General features: G+C 32.8%; 3 protein-coding genes across 3 annotated transcripts; 2 read left to right on the top strand and 1 right to left on the bottom strand.

Moving 5' to 3' along the window:
• Positions 1-3,850: 3,850 nt before the first annotated feature.
• On the top strand, positions 3,851-9,619 carry LOC122607934 (serine/threonine-protein kinase STY13). The gene is made up of 6 exons (XM_043781012.1): positions 3,851-4,489; positions 5,268-5,400; positions 5,486-5,681; positions 5,940-6,064; positions 6,769-6,927; positions 9,079-9,619. Exons 1-6 carry the CDS (start codon positions 4,224-4,226, stop codon positions 9,382-9,384), a joined length of 1,185 nt encoding a protein of 394 aa, XP_043636947.1. The 5' UTR covers positions 3,851-4,223; the 3' UTR covers positions 9,385-9,619.
• A 4,694-nt stretch (positions 9,620-14,313) lies between these two features.
• LOC122607556 (MACPF domain-containing protein CAD1-like) lies at positions 14,314-19,284 on the top strand. The gene is made up of 7 exons (XM_043780558.1): positions 14,314-14,896; positions 16,035-16,273; positions 16,374-16,569; positions 17,015-17,098; positions 17,260-17,443; positions 17,629-17,792; positions 18,467-19,284. The coding sequence occupies exons 1-7, from the start codon at positions 14,639-14,641 to the stop codon at positions 19,085-19,087; spliced, it is 1,746 nt and encodes a 581-aa protein (XP_043636493.1). The 5' UTR covers positions 14,314-14,638; the 3' UTR covers positions 19,088-19,284.
• A 72-nt stretch (positions 19,285-19,356) lies between these two features.
• Positions 19,357-20,812, bottom strand: LOC122607557 (expansin-A8-like). The gene is made up of 3 exons (XM_043780559.1): positions 20,640-20,812; positions 20,034-20,346; positions 19,357-19,836 (listed from the first exon to the last, which is right to left on the bottom strand). Exons 1-3 carry the CDS (start codon positions 20,767-20,769, stop codon positions 19,524-19,526), a joined length of 756 nt encoding a protein of 251 aa, XP_043636494.1. The 5' UTR covers positions 20,770-20,812; the 3' UTR covers positions 19,357-19,523.

The following is a 20,812-nucleotide window of genomic DNA, read 5'->3' as shown; positions in this document are numbered from 1 at the left end:
ACATGTTAAATAATCTTCGATAGATATTCTCATATTTCAATTGCATCATATTAACTTATAAAATAAAATTTAGATGAACTATTATATGTCAACATCAATGTTAGGTTTTGAAAGATGCTACCGACATGTCTTCCACTATACAACTCTCACTACTTTTATAAAGGAACTTTTTTATATTCGAAATTACTAGAATAGATAAAGGTGGTGTTTGGATGAATGGTTCTAAACTTTAAAGTGAATGATATAAAGTTTAAAAACTAAAAATAGTAATAAAATTTTTAAGTTTAAAGTGGTTCGATAATTATATTTCTACTTTATATTAGAAAAGAGGAAAAGTGTGTTTTATATGTTTTTTAGAAAGGTTTAATAACTTCAAACTATAGAAAATATTTAATTTGTCATTTACCAATAAACTAAAACAGAATTACAGTTTGTTTTGATTGACAAGTGACGATGTATTAAAGTAACAAATGTCTTTTTAGTCATATTCATTTAAATAATTTTATTTAAATTTTAATTATAAAATAAATTAATAATTCAACATATATATCTAAGAAAATTTAATAGTTTCCTACGACTTATCCTAAACTTTATCAAGATTAGTTTAATGTTTATTTATTAACAAAAATATATCTATCAAATAATATTTTTTTTAATATACTAATCCAAGTCTGACATCTTTTAGGAATCCAACTTTACGCCTTTTAAAGTTTTCTTATTTTGATCTTCTGAAAATTTTCAATTCCTATATGTATATTAGGATCCAATTCTAAGCATCGCTAATTTTATATCTATCGTTAGAAGATGTTATGTAAGCTCTTTATGATCTTTTTTCTTGGTCAATATTATTGGTGTATATTAATTACTATTAATATTGTTATTATATTGTTATCTATATTACCTAATAAAGCAAATTTCCCATATTAATTATTTCTGTTTTTGAAATACCTAATTTGTCATTGGACATTTTTTATTTTCATAATACCTTCTCCACCCTAAAATCAGACACGCTCTAACCACTGTCCCTCTTTTGTAAGCCGCAATTTTGTTAACGCTGATATGAAAATTACTACCATCAATCGTTATCACTCCCGCCCACCGCCGCTGCATCGCGCGAGTATCCATCTAATAGTATTTTAAGTTAATTGATTCGAAGTTTCGGACTTAAAGAATTAATCTTTCACAGCTAGGATGTTGCTTTTCATATTTTTAGCTTTTTTTACCTTATGAAATTTTAATTTACATGTCTAATTTGACTAAATGTATATAATTAGATTTACGCTTCTGACTTTTACCTCTTTGTACTCGAAGGTCTTTTTGAAAGTAGTCTATCTATCTTTGGGTAGAGGTAAAATTGTTTACAGCTAACCTCCTCCATACGTCGCTCATGAATTGGATTCTGTTGTTATTATTAGATTTAAGTTGATTGACTTATCTTTATATATATATATATATATATATTAAAAGAGATTTAAGAACTTATTAACCAATCATAACTCTCTATTTTATCAAATTGACTTTTAAAGATGTCATCATTTAATTATTAATATAATAAATTTGATTATAAAAATAAAAAAATCTAATATAGGTCGACTATCTATCAATAAACTAAAACAAGTTTGAGATGTTCTTGAAACGACACGTGGCATAATCCTTGATCGACACGTATCCTTTTAATTTATTTATTTTATTAAATTCGCTTTTTTAATTGTATATAGATTCAATTTCTTTATTAGACTTAATATTAAACTGTAACTCTTATCTTATAAATTCAAAACACATAATAATTTGATTGATCGTTTTTCTCATTAATAAAATTGTCTTTTTTTTTTCTTCTCAATTATTCAACTCTCATTACTTATATTACTTATTATAAGTTAATGAAAAAATTGAGTTTACGATCCAAAGTTACAAGGCTATTTATTGACAAATCATATATAAAGCATATTCGAATTTTTTTATGATACAATCTATATAATTTACCGTACATCGTACGGACATTAGGACTAGTTTATTTTATATAATTGATGGCTAACATGTACTATATTATATTTTGTTATTCGTCCAAAAATTTACATTTATCAAATAATATATTATATTAAAAAGTTATAAAAAAATATGCATTGTACAACCTAATAAACGTTAAAAGTATTTATCGATGACACCTTGTCTAAATAATCTTCTACTATCTATCTATGTAGTTTATAGTTTATAAATAATTTAACTGTTATACTTTAATAATTCAAACAAGATGAAATTGATGGTCTTTAACCAAAACACTAACAGTAAACCTATTTGTTTGAAAAAAAAACTCATGTGATTCATGATTTAAACTTGCTAGTAAGTGATTATAAAAGTTTCCAGGGTATTTGGTATTGTGATTACCAAACAAAATTTACGTTTTCATAATAGACTACGTGTTTTGAAAAAACATGTATGTATATGCTTCTATAAAACTGTGTTTTCATAGTAAATAATCAACTTTTCATACAGACATTTTTTTTAAATGCCTACGTTTTATAAACGTAATAATCAGATTATCATTTCATAATGTAATCCAAACCAATCTTTTATAGAAATCACTAAAATTAATCTTTGAGGTGGGGGTGGGTTGTTAGTTGATACTACTCCATTTTCATGTGCTATTCAATGGATCAATGGTTGATATATAAATTGATATTTGAGAATTTGAGATTTTTAAAATTTGGATTCAAATATAAATGTAATTAAAATGGTATTTTGGTTGACGATAATTTTTTAAATATAATATCATGTATTTTCTTGAAAGGTTTTGCTTTCTTTTATTTATTATTTTTCTTGAAATGTGTGGATTATTTGTTCACAACAGAGGATCTAACTTAGGTTGTCTTAATCAGGTCCGCGCTAGAGAGCCCTCTCATCCTAAATACTTAGTAGGAGGAGAAGCTCCCAACTATACCGCTCGAAGACATGACATTTAATTGAGATAAAACCCTGTCCCATCTGCATAACTCTGACCTATTTAATTCACTGGAGAACTTTATTGTGAAATTTTTTTAATTGTCTTTTTCATATCTTAAACTCGAGACTTCCAGCATATAAAGCTGATACTTAACCACTGAACTATCATGACAATAACAACAATAATAAATTAACGTATATAAACTAGTTATGCTTTTACTATAAAATTTAAAAAAATAAACTTTAATATAAAAATATAATTTTTGTATACTTTAATAAGGGTAGACTAATCCATTCTATAATTAGTGGGCTATAAATATTAAATTGCCAAGTTCAAATTGCCGTTTAAATAAAACAATATGACGCTTCTCCACTATCCACGTGTCAATATTTCATTCGCTCATATATCTGACTAGTAACTATTACTCCCTTACACAAACACTTCACACTCACCAAGTGTTATACATACATTTACCGTTTTATTTTTTCCTTTCTGTATCTCATTTCTCTGCCAAAAAAAAAACACAAGAATATCTTCACATAAACTCCACCTTTATAAAATTTAAAAAATAAATAAAATACCCCTTTCATCTTTCTAATTTAGTATAAAAACAAAATAAAAACGATAAATTTTGAGGAAATTCAACATGCCAAAACAAATTTTCGTTCTTTAGGGTTTATCACTATCTTTACCTTGTGGTTGCTTGTATGTGTTTCTTTCTTGCATACATTTTTATATACATATAAGTATATATATATATCTATATAAATAGTTAATTATTTAATATATACACATGATTATATTCTTTTGTATGCTTTTGTAAGTTATCTGTTTTAAAGTTCTTGTTTTTTTTCTAACTAGTTATATTTTATATTATTTTGCAGGTTTTAAAGTTGAATTTCCATCTGGGTGTTTGATTTTTGTGGAGTTTATTGGATTAATCCATCTGGGTTTTGGTTATTATTATTAATTTTATGATTTTAGGTGAAAAAGTATCAACCTTTACAATATTCACACTGTTTTATTGCTTGTATGTGTGATATTTGTGAAAAAGGTTGAATCTTTTTGACTTGTGATTACTTTTTTAGATGCGGGAAAGGTGATAAATTTTGTGGGTGTGATTGTCAATATTCTTTCAACAATCAGGTTTTCGACTAGGGGTGTAAAAAAATTTGGAGAATTTTACATATGTATATGGTGTTTTATATACATGTGTATGTTTCTTGAAGGGGGTATGTGAGTGTGAAAAATGAGGAATAAAGGTATAGTCTGAAATTGCAGTATGAGTAACAGTAATAGTGAGAAGAAGAACATCAAAAGGAAAACAGAAGAAGGGGCATTTGATAGTAATAATAATAATAGCAACAATAGTAATAATAAATCGGGAACAGTTAAATCAGGGTCGGGTTGCGCGAAATCAGTGTGTTCTAATGGGTCGATCACAAATTCGGACTGCACAATCGATGAACGGGTGCTGGTTGATCCGAAGCTGTTATTTATTGGTACAAAAATCGGAGAAGGGGCTCATGGGAAGGTTTATGAAGGAAGGTAAGCACTTGTCATCATTAAGCATATAAGATTAGCATTTAAATTTCATGCAATCAACTTTGTGAACTATGTACCCTGGGTAGAGGTATGACTGTCCTGTCTCACCTCTCCTGTACCCTGATAAGATCACTTTACATCACTGACCTTGAGTGGATTGGGTATCGCTGTTGAACTTTGTGAACAATGAGGAAATGTGAGTGTATAAAGTTTGTAAAATTGAGCAATTTTAGGCAAAAAGTTGTGGATATGTTATTTTTTGTATTTACATTGCTTTGAGTTGTCCAAAGTTTGCTCATCTTTGTAAGGTGTTGCGTTGTCTTGTTTTGCAGTTTGCACAAACAAATGAAAAATGGATTGTTGCAGCTATAACTAGTATGATGGCTTGAAAAGCTAATCACTCATTAAATTTTTGACGAATTGTTTTCTTGCCTATGTGATAACCCTTGATGCATAATTTGGGTTTCACTTAAAATTAATATAAAGTTTCTGTGTAAATTAGCATCTCAGCATGTATTCATTGATCCTAGTTTCAAGAGACACTCTGCGGTCATTCTTACAAACTGACAAAAGGACATTTCAGTTCGCAACCATGAATGGTATTGATTAAATTGTGGCATTGTTGATGCAAAAGATCCCATCTTTGTTTGGTCCTAGCAAAGTGTGATAATGTTGAAGTATTACTTGTCATAGAAAATATGTGCATTGCATTTTTGAAAAATTATTATCCATAAGTTTTATTATCATTCTTAAATAGGTGTCACATAATGTGTTATTGTAGGTATGGAGATCGAATTGTTGCTATAAAGGTTCTCAACCGTGGGAGTACCACAGAAGAAAGAGCCGCACTTGAAGGCCGTTTTGCACGTGAAGTTACTATGATGTCAAGAGTTAAACATGACAACTTAGTGAAGGTGAGATTGCTTATTTCAAGATTCTGTTGCATAGATTTGTGTTCCAAACACTTAATTAGTCTAAGTTTTTGTTATGTTTGTGCAGTTTATTGGAGCTTGTAAAGATCCTTTAATGGTGATTGTCTCTGAGCTGTTACCAGGGATGTCACTCAGAAAGTACTTGGGCAGTATTCGTCCAAACCAATTGGACCTTCGTTTAGCTTTAAACTTTGCGCTTGATATTGCTCGAGCCATGGAGTGTTTGCATGCCAATGGGATTATACATAGAGATTTAAAGCCCGGTATGTATTTCCTTCTTCCATTTTCAATGCTTAATGTTCAGTTTTAATTATTTATTAAGGGGTGTCAGATTTGCATTATGATAGTGATGTGTGATCCTGAATAATTATAGTAAGATAATTAGGAGATTAAGCATTGATTATGGAAGAGGATGAAGTTTTGATTCTTTATATTTGCATGGATGGGTTGAACTATTGATCAGTATATCTCGTCTTCTTTGCCTCTTTGGTAATGAAAATATATCTGAAATATTGACGCAGATAACTTATTGCTCACTGCAAATCAGAAGTCAGTGAAACTTGCAGATTTTGGTCTTGCAAGGGAAGAAACTGTTACAGAGATGATGACAGCAGAGACTGGTACATACCGTTGGATGGCGCCCGAGGTATGTGCATCTTTCACTCACTAATGTAGTTAACTATCTGTATGCTTTTCTTAGCATTAAGTTATTTTGTTTATAAAACTGTAGATGGATAAATATAATACTCATCCTTTAAGGTTGAGGTGGCAGAATAGGCTAGTAGGGTCAAGTTGGATAATGGGTCATTCTGAAGATAGAAAACAAGTCACAGAAGTCTGGTCGACTTGAAACAGAACATTTACTTAATTTGTTGAACCTCTTACACACGATTATACTTTTCTACAATCTACAATTTTAGACATTGTTCAACTGTTGTTCTAAATATTAATGGTTAGGTTAATACAGTATAACTACAAAAAGGCGATGTTAGTACTAGTCTCACAAGAAGCTATTCTAATACGTACTCTCAAAAACGTCAGCTTTATTCTCTCATTGGATCACTTATGGCCTTTTAGGCATGTTCTATGTAGGTTTAACATGTGATGCGTAATTATATATAAGTTTTAACGTCAACAAAATGGTTATTACTACAAAAGACAAAGGTTTTGTTAGTCACAAGTTAAAATATATTGACGCTTATACTTTCAGAAAATCCATTTTTGTTACAAATGGCAGATTGACATCATGCTTTCCTGTGCTTATTATGTATTATTAGTGGGCCATTCGTAGTTATTAAGTGGATTTATTCGATTTGCAACCTGAAAAATTTGAAGTTGTAAAAATTGCAGCTGTATAGCACCGTGACATTGCGTCAAGGGGAGAAAAAGCATTACAATAATAAGGTTGATGTTTATAGTTTTGGTATTGTGCTTTGGGAGCTAGTGACAAACCGAATGCCGTTCGAGGGCATGTCAAATTTGCAGGCTGCTTATGCTGCTGCGTTTAAGGTGCCAAAATCGTTTTTCTTTTATGACCTATTTTAGTGGCATTTTACATATGAGTTATGCTTTATATCTCTCTGCTGTTGATACATGCTGGTGGTAATCTTTAGTCATTATATATTTAAATGGAATGTAGCCCTGACTTAATCTTGAACCGTAAATCTTTACCTTAGTGTTAAGAGGGTGAAATCAAATTTTTTTTTTTCAGTACCATAGAATGTACGTCAAGTTTGTGCTCTCTTCTGTATCTTCTCATTGTGCTTAATAGATGCTACTTGATTTAAAATAAAATCTTCGTAATTATTTTTGTGCTATCCTGTTTATACCACTCCAACATTGGTAACCATTTATATGCATCTTGTTACATGTCTTTAGGATTTTTAACATCATATCCTTTAGAGTATACCAGGTTATATTATTGTTCTATGATATCGTTCAACAAGTGACCGATCTAAGGTTTTTGAACCATAAAAGAAAAAAATGTTACTGTAACAATCGTGGTACTTCCTGTAAATGACTCGTGGTCTTGTGGGGGAATATGTTGATATGAGAAAAAGTTTTTTTCGTCTGAAATTACATATGATATCCAAAAAGGAAATAATGAGCATACACAGGAATCGAAATTGAAGCATCGTAGATACGATTAATTTTAAAAAAAGTCATCAAATGTAAATATCTGTTAGTTTTTTATGATGTTTTTCCAAGTTTGTATGTCGCTTCTACGCTAATGACTCCACAAACATACTACTATTACATTATTTGTGTGAGTATATCTATCAAAAGTTATTAATTTTTTGAATAATTCAGATGTAGTGGATGCATAACATAGCATAAAATGGAGTGTTGGTCTAACAAATCAACCCAACGCATTTGACTAATGTCCTATCTTGACCATTTCTGAGAAATTGATGTTTCATTCTTTAACCTTTTGACCTGCTACTAATTCGACCTAACCAATACCTACCTCATTCTTAGCTCTACCAGGATGTGAGAATTTTGACTAATTTACATTCAAATGCGTTGAATCAGAATATCTATCTTCATAGTTGGTTAAAATTAGGATTGGGTTGAAAGTCAAACAAATTGTATCCAAGCCCATAAAACCTCCTAAGTCGAAGTATTAAAAAGTGTACATTGTTATTAGTGTAAAAGCCCTTTTTTTCAACACCAACTGTAAATGTAAAAACCTTTTAGTTTGAACTAGCCAAATGGCCCGTTTGGTGCGGCGGTGAGATGGTGGGGATGATAGGTCATTGAGTGTGATAGGTCATAGGAGGTGATCAAGGTTATAGGGGTGATCGGTGATGGGGTGATCTACCTGATGGGCTCCGCCCTTAGTTGTAAGGGCTCTGCCCTTGGATTTAAAAATTCGGCGAAAGTATATTGAATGACATCTCTAATGAAAGAGTATGAAATTTTAAGAACATCCATATAATTTTTATAATTTATCGATGTATGGTTTTTGAGATAAAAGATTTTGAATGAATTAGAGGAATGAAATGATTTATGGAGGAGAGACAAATAAAAAATGAGTGGTAGAGATTTGAGGAGAGAGGGGAAAATAGTGGTTGAGATTTAAGGGTATTATAGGTATATTAGGTGGTGATATTCAAACTAATGGATGAAAGAGAGGGGTAATTTGGGTAGGTTAAGTTCTTTTTTGATAAAATGAGCGGGGATAAATGCTTTATAAGGTATATAGTTTAGATAGTAAGTTTTTGACTTTTTGCAACTTCACATGACAAGTTTGTCCCTCTTCTCCTGCATGCCAAAAGAATATTAAATGTTTACTTAGTGAAAAGATACAATATTCTTTGCCATTCACCAATTCAATAATTAATGATGGTGATAACTGATTTGGCAATTGTGTGTTTCAAAATCGACAGAAAAACATGTGTCATGCGAATGCTTGTTTATGTTAATTTCTGAACCAAAATAATGCACCGGAAGTGGAAAAGGGACACAAATTGTGGTATATGTTTCTCTAAATTAAATTGTTATGTCTGCCAAACTTTATTTTGTTGTAATACAGTCTCATGTGAGTCATGCATATGCTTTAACATCATATACAATGCATTATTATTATACTGTATTGTTTGCTCAAAAACTTGGGCCCTGAAACTCCCAATTCTAACCCTCTTTACTCGCTTGATACAGCAAGAAAGGCCAAATCTTTCGGATGATATTTCACCTGAACTTGCATTTATCATACAATCATGTTGGGTCGAGGATCCCAATCTAAGACCAAGTTTTGACCAAATCATACGCATGCTCAACACATTTATCTTCACCCTCCCACCACCAACTTCACCACCACCAGAGGAATGTGATGCCACTGAGGATGAGGCTGCAGCAACAGCCAGTAATGGCAACACAATGAATGAGCTTTCTGCACGCTCAAGACGCAAGTTTTCTTTTATTCGACAGATTTTTGCTGCTAAAAAGACCAAGAACTCACAGTAAGCTTCCGGTAAGATCTCGAGTCTTAATTAATTCTCACATTTCTAGAATATATGAGATATTCGAAACCAACTTGTGAATCTGGATGAAAAGTTATTGAATAGATGAAAAATATTATGTGGTAGGTGAATAGATATCAATGGAAGTGTTGTAGTTGACATTGGTTGTAAATGAGACACATAAAAACTCAAGATTTTTCGCTCATGTTAATATGAATGCAATGGTGTAGTTTAGAAAATGGTGCTATCTGAGAAAGGCCTGACCCTTTTTTTAGTGATGAATTTGACTGTTGTATGTCGTTATAGTAAAGATTTGGCAATGACACTTGTGTTAGCACAAAGTATAATATGGAGTGTCGACAAGGCCGAAGGCCAACCACCCTGGTGGTGTTAATTATTAGTTACGTGTGGTAATGGGGTGGAAAAGGTTTTTTTTTTTTATTATTAATTTTTATTTGGTATTGGGGTAGTGTGGGGAATGGGTAGTGAGGGGCGGGTTTAAGTTAATGTGGTTGTGGTATGGTGCTGAGGTCGCAGTGTCACCACTTTGGCCAAAGGAAAGCATATGTAGCCTTACTTTTTCACAAGAGGCAATATAACCGGGTGATGTTGATTTCAACTTCGAGCGGATGTAATTATAGTAGACTTATTAGGCTTTGGAATTTGTATTATTATTTGCATTGGAGTTGGAAATTTATATTCAATAAAGTTTGTTTTGTTTATTTTGAAGTTCATGGTTATGTTCACATGAGACTAGGTGACTTTTTGGCATAAAGCACTTTGGTTGTAGCAATGTGGACAAATACCGTTTGGGCATCATAATAAAGTTTAGTGTTTGACAAATGTCGATGGTGTCTTTTTCAATATAAATATGATATGATACTTTTGAAGTGTTTTTCTGTCTTTTATATTAAGTGCAAGGTGTTACTTTTCATATCGAGTACAAGTGTCCTTGTTACAAAGTTCTCTCCAGTGCGTCTCACAGCATATAATGCTATGTTCTTTTGTATGTGAAAAATGATACATATGTCAAACTCGTAAACCTAAAAACATGTCGATTCATCCATACCGTACATAATACATGGGTCTCACTAATTATTTTTCATATCTTATCACTTGATTTTTTTTTTTTATTTAAGCTCATTTGTAAACATATCAAATTAGTCACACTTATTATTTTTATTAATTTTACTTTCTAAAAACGAAATAATTTTATTAATGGTAAAGCAAGGAGCCAGTTGCTCAAAACGTAAGTACACAAATCTAGATACAAAACAACAATTCCAGACTCAACCAGCGACAATGACTGCGAAGTGGGTGAATAAACTCGTACCAACTACAGTGACCCAAAATACAATAAAAACTTCCAACCGTTGAAAATCGAGCTGCTAGTTTTTAATTCGTGGTGTTTTTGATGTAGTCCTAGCCATGTCACGAGGTATAACAATCCAACAAAATAGACCAGGAAATAACATGACTAAGTATACAACCCAAAATCAATGCCAATGAGGCCAAAAAAGCGACAACCTAGTCATCCAATCATTCCAGCCATATCTTCCGTCTCTATTAGAAATCCAAAGAAACGATAAGAAAACAATAGAATGAAAAATGTTAGTAACATTATTGAGGATACCGTTATGTAAAACAATTCTGTATCACCAAATGAAAGCTATAGCTTTCAAAACCTTTCTTGACTGAGCATTTTGATTAAAGTGGTATCAATTATCAAAATTTAAATTTTATTATGGATTTTTAAATTTTCCTTATATGTTTTTAACATTTTGTCTCCTTTTATATTTATTTTTCAAGGATTTTTTTATTTTGCCCTCATTGTGATTTTTTTCTGGTACACCTCTAGCTAAGGTTAATCTACGAAATGATACTGCTATGATCTAATTCAGGTATACCGACATGAACCCACTCGCTTATCATACTTCTAGTGATTTTCAGGAGACCGGAGTCCACGAATAAGGTCTAATTTTTTCAATAGTAATCAACCACAACCGGAAATCTATAGTTTGCATCTAATTCTGGATATAGTTATTGTGTTTTATATATGTATATCACCTCTGTTTGACTTGTATACTAGTAATGCGACAATGATTATAATGACATAATAGATGATGTGACAAGTTATACGGGTATGATTAATACGTCTAAAAAACACCGCATGATATATATAATTGCAATGATGCATGGAAAAAATGATATGTTTAATAAGTAGTGTTAAATTATTCAATTCCATTACCGCATGATACATATGATTGCAATGATAGATGGAAAATCTGATATGTTTAAAACAAGTGTTATATTATTTTGATTCTATTAATTTAATTTTGAAATCGCTGAAAACCATTTTTTTCAAACAATATATGGAGAAAACTATTGTTGAGACCATAAAACCCCAACTATACACGACTTCCTCTTTGAAGGAAAGAAAGAATATGATCGAGCAACATTATCTTTGCATCATACTAGCTTATGTGTGATCTCAAAAATGGATTGGACACGTAGATATGGGTGGAAGCTAGTACATGGTGACAGAGGACTGTAACCCACCACAATGTATAGGAGATATTTTGGAGACGTTGAAAGGTAAGATAAAAAACACGGCGTTCTCAAAGTACTTAGAGCCAACACGTACAAGGGTATGCATATGTCGAGTTATATACACGAACCGAATTGATGTCTTTCTCTCTTAATTGGTGTCATGATCATATGGATGCGACTTTACACCTATCAGTGAAATTCTCTTTAGATTTGACTAGAATTAAAAATTTTCAATTGCATGTCAAAAGACTGTGATTTCTTTAGTATATTGCCAATTTGTGCAGTGTATTTGTAAGTTAGTAACAAAATTTATTTTTAGAAATTATTTATATTTATTACTTAATTAGAATCTAAAACATTTTTTATTTTTAAATAATTTAATATTGTTATAAATCCAACAAAAATATAACACGTTAAAATTATGTTGAATTAAAATATATATGAATTTCACTTCTATTAATTCATTATATGGTTGTGTTCATATGAAATCTAAAATAACGGTATCATCAAAAGACTAAGTTAAGTCTTTGAATCACCAATTCCTCTTGGGTGGTGTTGACCTGATTTACTTTTGATGTTTGATCTCACATGTTTAAATCCGGGAATAGGTATTAGGTAGGTCTTAGATATTTAGATATTTAAATTAAAAACTTAAACTATTGAATTCAATGGACAAAATAACAAGAAACTTGTACTTGAAAAATTTCTTGCATTATCTATAATGCTCTCATCTGTAATTCTATAACTTCTTCTCTCATCCACGAATAATTTATTTTGTAAAACACAATCCATACATATACCCAAGTTTGGGGAACTCGTGACTCGGTATCGAATCAGCGAGGGGAGGAAGTCACGAGTTTTTAAAAACTCGGATCGGAATCGAGGAGAACCCTGATCAAGTTTTTATATAGAAAAATTATAATTTTTTAAAGGAAAATGCAAAAGGAAGCCCTTAAGGCTTCACTTAACGTGCATAAAAAGGTTGTACATTTCCATATCAATAGCTCACCCCCTGATTTTTATGTTAGGTGTACAACTAATTAATGCATTTTAACGAAAGCCCTTAATGCTTTGTTTAGCAAAACCCTTTTTTAAATTATATGTATAAACTTTAAACTTTAAACATAATTGTTTAGAAACTTTAACATAATACTTGAAAGTTCAAACTTCATTCATTAGAAACATAAACTTAAACCAATTTAGGATTTTATCAAAAGTAGGAAAAAAAAAATAAGAAAAAAGTTGACCAAAGTTGACCCGATCCGGCCGATTTTTGACCGATCCGACTGATTCTTGACCGATCCAGGCGAGTTTGACCGAGTTTTGACCCGATTCTGACCAACTCGACTTGTTTAACCCCCGATTTCGATTTCGATCCCGAGTTTCTGGTCGAGTCGACCGAGTTTTACAACCATGCATATACCACATATATCAGACACACAACATTCTCATCGGTCTCACACTCACTCATTCTCTTCGTTCTCTACACAACAAGCTTTTCAAAACGTGGCTAGAGTTTAGGTTGTGCCAAAAACATTCTCGACCTCATGCCAAATCGAGATCTAAAAGGCTTCGTTGTGAGCCTCAAAAAAAAAATAACAACTTATTTCCTTCAAAATATACTCAGTTTTATGAAAGGATAATTTTTTTCTTTAAAATATAATAACAACAATGTAATACTGTTTTAAAAGAAAAAAGTCTGGTATCCCGACCATGATTTTGATAACCTGACTAGATTATTAATGACAGGGGTCCGCTTTTTACTTTATCATATATACCATTATAGACATGAGGGCCCACATTTTTTGATTGGGATACCAAAAATTGTGATTGGGATACCCATAGTGATAAATAATACCTAAAGATAATAATTTTCATCACAAAACACAAATGATAGCATATGGGTTTACATCTAAATTTAAGAAAGTGGCACGTGTATATATTAATTAAAAAAAAAACAAAAGCAATACAAAATATCAATTTGGCAAACTACTAAATAATCTTCAAGTCAATGGCCGTGTTTTGGACTCAATACTGTTGAAAAATTTTACCCAAAATTACTCTGCAAATTCAGGGAAATTAGAAAATATCATACAGTTCAATCAATCAAACAGAAAATTCGACACATACTCTTCTTCACTAGATTTAGATTTGTGGGCGTGATTTATTTCTTTTATTTTTGATGAAATCAAGGTAAATTTTTAATTTTTATAGTTTTATCTTTTGTGATTTCAAGATTGTGTTTCTTGATCAAGAAATCTAAAAAAGTACTGGGCTTTTCGAATTTTTAAGTTTTAGTTAACGGGGTTGGTAAATTTTTAATCTTTTTTTTAATATAAATTTCTTATTATGATTTCAAGATTGTGTTTCTTGATCAAAGTTTACATTTTTATTGTTGATTTTAGTGTAAGAATTGTTGTTTAAGAAAAAAAAGTTGTTATCTTTTTGGATTTTTAGGGTATTGGGCGTTGTTTAGATGAGATTTGGATTAGTTCATTATTTGTAAGAACCCTTAGTTTAAGAAAAAAACTTTAGGATAGTTTAGATTACTGGTGTTCTTTTTTAGGGTTCCCCATTTTATGATATTGGATTAGTTCAAATCTGTGAAAAGGTGGAAAATTGAGAGTTGGGTATTTTAAGGTTCTTAAATGGAAGTAACAAATCTGTGAAAAGGTGGAAAATTGAGAATTTGTGTCTAAAATCTAAATATGGAGGACAATGCAGCAGCTTTGCATACCGCCAAGAATGCGGTACAGGCATTGGGTAAAGGGTTTGATATAAATTTCGATACAAGATTGTTATATTGTAAGGGAGTTGCGGGGTCAAAAGTTGTGGAGATTGATGAAGAACATAAAAGGGATCTTTGGTTGTATGATAACTTGGTTGTGCCGGATGTGTCGAGGGATATAGAGAATTCTCATGAACTGGTTAATCGTAATAGTTCCGGCGTTTGCAATTATTACGAGGTATAATGTTGATCCCATTGATTTTGGTTTTTCTTTAACTTACCACATCTTACGAAATCTTTGTCTACTTGCTTATTAAATGCATAATGCATTGATCTTTTTGCAATAGAGATTAGTAGGCATTGTTAAGTTCAAAACAAACAATTGTTGCTTGGGTCACTTTAGACTTTTGATGATGTGTGTTACTTTTATATTCGAAATGCAGATGAAATGCTGATTTATTTCAATGCGTTTACATCGTTTTTGTTGATTTAATTTCCTTTTCTTGAAATAGTCATATAATGTTATCAAAATCTGAAGTTCAAATGTGGTCATTCGACTCCAAAACGTCTGAAATTGTACTCTAGTTGGGTGATTGTGGATTTACAGAATATCACGAGTGTCTTGCTTTACTGAAGTTTTTATTTTGCTGGTGTATACCTTAGTAAATTGTTTCGAATAGCCATCAAGTAGCAGAAGTGCAAGATAGGTGGGTTGGGCAAGTTGAGTACCAAGTTAAAATTGGTTTGGGTCGAAGCAGGTCAGTTTTGATTAGTCATTAGGACTTGCAAACACTTGGTGTATACCTTAGTAAATTGTTTCGAATAGCCATCAAGTAGCAGAAGTGCAAGATAGGTGGGTTGGGCAAGTTGAGTACCAAGTTAAAATGGGTTTGGGTCGAAGCAGGTCAGTTTTGATTAGTCATTAGGACTTGCAAACACTTGTTTTCAATCTGGTTATATATATCTTCTTATAATCGATTAGTGTGTTTAATATGATCTCAAAAACAGTAGTACATTGTTCTTCTAGTAATAATCTTGATATCTAAAAATTGATTTTGGTGATTGCTTCAATATAGACCTAGGGTGACTTTTGACCCAATCTGACTTGTTCGACCCATTTGGTCGCTTCCCTTTTAGCCAATATTTGGAGTTAACTTATTTGATCCGTTTGAGATAAAAATGGAAACTAAATCGACTCATTCGTAGATTATTATTTTGAAATTGTCTCTTTTACAAACATCTGTTAACACATGTTACCATTTCAATTTCAAATGATCTATATGACATCTTTACCATTAATTGCTTGATTTCCTATATATAACATCTTCATACTTTAAAAGTATTTTAATTTTTTTTGATGAACTTTATGATTGCAGATGGTAGAGTATTTTAACAAGAGAGCTAACCTAGCAGGAAACGTTCCTCTTGGTAGCTTCAATGCTGCCTTTAGCTTTACGGGTTCAAAACAGATAGATGCTGCAGCCACTAAAACCCTTTGTATGGATGGTCATTTCATCCCACTTTCTAAATTCGAGCTCACAAAATCCTCTTTAGTGTTGCAAGAAAGTGTGAAAAGAGCAGTCCCCATATCATGGGACCCACCAGCCTTAGCGAGGTATACCCGTTGTTTATATCAAGTAAAACAAATTTTTTTGAGGGGCTTTCATATGACATTATTACTAACATTTATTTATTAAATTAATTTTTCTTGATAGTTTTATCGAGAATTTTGGCACACATGTTATCACGTCAGTTACGATTGGTGGTAAAAATGTCATATATGTCAAACAACATCTGTCATCACCTTTGTCTACTGCCGAAATTAAAAACTATGTTCAAGATATTGGAAATCAAAGGTTCGCCAATACCGAAAACCTTACTGACTCGGGTCTTTTGAGATACAAGGAAAAGGCAAGACTTCCTAATTTTTCTTATTTAGTTAGACGCAAAATGTGTTGTCTTTAGTTCAGCCATTATCTCTTCAATTTGTTGATTCTTACTAGAGTTGACAACATGGGTGGGTAGTAACTGGTCAAAACGACTATTTTTTTAGTACAGGTCGAAATGGGCCTTCCAGGATGGGCTGTTTTGCAAATACCTTTTCTTTAATAAATATATGAATGTTTTTGTTATGATCAGATCCGATCCGATATATATTTTTTAGCTAAAAGCACTTGAGGTTTTTCTGTATGCAAAATAAAACTTTGGACGACTTTCAATTTGTTCAGCCAATCCGACCCATGAGATATATAATCACGTTTAGTTAATTTTCTTTTAGTAGTTCCATTTCCTTAAAATGATTACTTATGTGATTTTGGTCATATTTCTCCATTGGTGATGTTTGTTGTTTTTACAGGGTGGTGATCCCTCTTTGTTTAGTAGCCAAGGAATATACCCTCAACCGACAAACGCATCCTCACTTAGTGGAAGTGCAAAGGAAGTATGTGAGACTTTATGCTTTGTACATTTTTTTCAACCATGTGATAATATCATAAAAATTGATGGTTTAAAGGGCTTTTATATTTCAACTGTCTTTAGAAAGCTACTATTTGAAGTTCAGTAATGTTACATTAAATATTTTTTATTTTCATGGTTACATAGGATGTCACGGTTATATTCAGAAGAAGAGGAGGAGATGATTTAGAACAAAGTCATACTAAATGGGAAAAAACTGTGAAATACTCCCCAGATGTCATTGGCATGCAATTCGTTCCCATTGCTTCTCTTCTTGAAGGATTACCTGGAAAGGAACATTTGACTCGCGCTATAATTCTCTATCTTGAATGTAAGAGATCTTCATGAATCTTAATATAATATATTCTCTATATGATATGAATAAGTTTTCCAGGTTCTTCATTTATTAGTAAATCAACAAAACTAGATATTAAGAAAAATGATTCGCTTCAAATGTTTTACTAAATGGTGCATTCTCATGTTATTTTGTTTGTGTTGTAACTGCGTGGTGCACAGACAAGCCTCAGATTGAAGAGCTGAGATACTTTCTCGAGTTCCAGGTGCCACGAGTATGGGCCCCGTTACAAGATCGGCTCCCAGGCCATCAAAGAAAGGAACCTGTTTGTCCTTCCTTACAATTTAGCATGATGGGCCAGAAGTTATATATTTCTCAAGATCAGGTATGTGTCCTTGAATGCATGTGATCGTGTTTTTGTATGCCAATGACCATAAGTGCTTCGTAAATGGGTTGTAGAGTAGAAAATTATGATCATTACTGGAGTTTTCGTATACATCGACTTACGTTTTTAATGAGTGTTAACATATTCTAATGCGAGGTAGTAGAGGTGTCAATAAATGGGAAAAGGTCAACTCAAGCTTTATTTTATTGATAACGGTTCAAAACAAAGAAAAGATATGATATTCATAAAATGGGTCAAAAATATTGAATAGGTCAAAAGTCACCTTATATGTATTTAAATGTTTACATCGTTTTCATGCGATGGGCCATAGGGTGGACTGGAATGTGCAGTTGGGTTGTTGGACAACCAACATTTTGCAAATGTGTACAACATCCTAATTCGTTTAACATAGAAGATGTTGTATTACTACATGCGTGATATAGTTTTTGTAAACAAATAGACTTATAATTTACGAAATGTATGACAGACGAAGAAGTATTGGCGGGTTGGCCCAACCTAACATGACATGTCCATTTTGTGATATTAAACGAGGAGTAAGATACGTGGCAAAATGTGGTGGCTATGTAGCAAAAGGCTATATTTCCTGTAGTTTTTCTTGCCTTTTTAACTATTATTAATTGTTATATATGTGTTTTCTGTTTATTCAAACATAGATATCAGTGGGACGTAAACCTGTGACTGGCATACGATTATTCTTAGAAGGTTTAAAGCATAACCGATTAAGCATTCATATTCAACACTTGCAATCCCTTCCAAAAATCCTCCGTCCTTATTGGGACACACATGTAGCGATAGGTGCCCCAAAATGGCTAGGACCAGAGGAGCAGGACAGTCGATGGTTCGAGCCAGTGAAGTGGAAAAACTTCTCTCACGTCAGCACTGCCCCAATTGAGAGCCCTGAAGCCTTTATCGGTGACATGTGTGGTGTACATATCGTCACCGGAGCTCAGCTTGGTGTGTGGGATTTTGGTTCAAGAAATGTTTTATACATGAAACTTTTATATTCCCGGCTGCCGGGTTGTACCGTTAGAAGGTCTTTATGGGACCACTCTCCAAACGATAAGTCAAAACGGTCAACTGGTCATGGAAATAGTGTCGGTGATTCAAGTTCCGGTTCAGTAAGTAATAATAAGTTGGCAAAATTTGTCGATATGACAGAGATGAGTAAGGGACCGGCTGACCCACCGGGTCATTGGGTGGTTACAGGAGGTAAACTTGGGGTGGAGAAAGGGAAAATTGTATTGAGACTCAAGTATTCTCTGTTAAACTATTGAGTGTGGTTATATTTGGTAAAACTGTGTAATCTGGTACCGGGCCGAGTCTGGCCAAGTTGGTCGGGCTGGGTCATGGGTGTATCGTTTTTGACTTTCTTCTAGTTTTGTTAGGAACGTTTTAAATTTTGTAGAAAATTTCCGAAATATATTTGTTTCATAAATTTAATGTTACATATGTATGGCTGATTTGTGTATTATAGCTAATTGTATCTTATCTGGCAGTGTAAAGCATACAAATCATACAAGTTCGGTCAAAAAAAGAACAGATATTTGACATAATATTTCTTCCAATTATTTGAACACATTTTCTTAGCATACAAAGCTTGCAATGTGAAGTAACATATATAAACCGAGGTTGATCTTTTCGAAACCTCACTATAAACACATAACTCCCTCCTTATATCATTTCCTTAGTGGGAAATCCGTATTTGTTTGTTCATTTCTCTTCAAACTGGCCACCTTGAAATGTTTGTCCGAACTGCCAACCAGCAGGTGCGACGTTATAGCTAGTTACGACTCGTCCATCACTGGCTGTTATCTTAAAAGAAAGACTTTGTCCGTTAAGATAAGAGTTGCTTTGCCAGTTTTGACCCCAGTTCCTGGTCATCGTTTGCCATCCTGTTTTCGACCCTTTGATGGAGACTGCATGGACATCCCCTGCACCGCCGACGTTGGTTATCAAAACCAAGTTAAAGTAAGAATGACCATTAATGGTAAATCTCATTCCTCCTTTCTTTAGACATGGTACCCTGCAATATGCATAGCAAATCTATTAGTACATTCAAACTAGCGGTCTACAGGACCCAACCCGGCCCGTTCCATTACTAAAGGACTAACTCATTTTCCATGACCCTTAGGCCTTATCCGACCCATGTCCCTTGTTGGAGTCTTACGTACTATTAATTTTGGCCAGGCCCGTTCCAAGTAAAATGTCAATATCGCGTACCTTCTGTAAGCAACCGGGACAATTCCAGCACGGTACTTAGCAATCTTTAAGAAAGCCGGCTGCGACAAATCAAAATGGCGTAACGGCGGGTTGCACCATCCGCCATTATCATTAGCCAGCTCGTAATTTGGCGGGCAATAGTTAGTGGCTGTGATAGTGATGATGCCACGAAGACACCATTTTGGGTCATCAACACATCGCAGCTGGTAGCAGGCGCCGCAACTTAGCCCATTGTTGAAGAGAGCTGTGCTCAATGCCGCAGTGTTTATGCCATATCCATCACTGTAAAGGTTGCCATAGCCACATGCACCACCTATGCATTAAAATTGCTCACAAAAAAGTTAGATGGTCTGGTCCAGCTGAACCTTAAAGATGTGTTATGCCAACCATGTAACAATACATACAACCGTGTGCACAATTATATGTATGAAAAAAAGGTTCACATATTAATTGGCCCAATAAAAAGGTTCCATTTATACAACAAAAGATGAATAAAAAAAAGGTACAATATTAAAAGGATAATGTATATAACTCTATAAGATACATAGTTTTAAATGAATAATAACTAGAACAATATCTGCAATTCTGCGATAAAAATGTACATACCCATTGTGCCAGAAGCGTCTTCACCACCGTAAAAAGTGGCATGAGCCTTGTGCCAACTCCCTTTGAAGCCATGGATGGTATGAAAAGATAAAATCAGTATCAAACTCAAAAGCAAGAAGAGACCAGCCATTGTTTGAATGACCAAATTTACAATGGGATAAGAGATATATAAA

This window comes from Erigeron canadensis, chromosome 7 (genome assembly GCF_010389155.1).
Source record: "Erigeron canadensis isolate Cc75 chromosome 7, C_canadensis_v1, whole genome shotgun sequence".
Taxonomy (NCBI): Eukaryota; Viridiplantae; Streptophyta; class Magnoliopsida; order Asterales; family Asteraceae; genus Erigeron; species Erigeron canadensis.
The sequence above is the reverse complement of the archived record's forward strand: the minus strand, read 5'-3'. Positions and strand labels throughout refer to the sequence as shown.

Excerpts from the sequence above, each read along its gene's own strand:
- LOC122607934 (XM_043781012.1), top strand. The coding sequence starts at position 4,224 with ATGAGTAACAGTAATAGTGAGAAGAAGAACATCAAAAGGAAAACAGAA. Across the intron at positions 5,401-5,485 it reads AACATGACAACTTAGTGAAG|TTTATTGGAGCTTGTAAAGA; the intron begins GTGAGATTGCTT and ends ATGTTTGTGCAG. Across the intron at positions 6,065-6,768 it reads ACCGTTGGATGGCGCCCGAG|CTGTATAGCACCGTGACATT; the intron begins GTATGTGCATCT and ends TAAAAATTGCAG.
- LOC122607556 (XM_043780558.1), top strand. The coding sequence starts at position 14,639 with ATGGAGGACAATGCAGCAGCTTTGCATACCGCCAAGAATGCGGTACAG. Across the intron at positions 17,444-17,628 it reads TATAATTCTCTATCTTGAAT|ACAAGCCTCAGATTGAAGAG; the intron begins GTAAGAGATCTT and ends CGTGGTGCACAG. Across the intron at positions 17,793-18,466 it reads TATATATTTCTCAAGATCAG|ATATCAGTGGGACGTAAACC; the intron begins GTATGTGTCCTT and ends ATTCAAACATAG.
- LOC122607557 (XM_043780559.1), bottom strand. The coding sequence starts at position 20,769 with ATGGCTGGTCTCTTCTTGCTTTTGAGTTTGATACTGATTTTATCTTTT. Across the intron at positions 20,347-20,639 it reads AGACGCTTCTGGCACAATGG|GTGGTGCATGTGGCTATGGC; the intron begins GTATGTACATTT and ends TTTAATGCATAG. Across the intron at positions 19,837-20,033 it reads GTCCCGGTTGCTTACAGAAG|GGTACCATGTCTAAAGAAAG; the intron begins GTACGCGATATT and ends TGCATATTGCAG.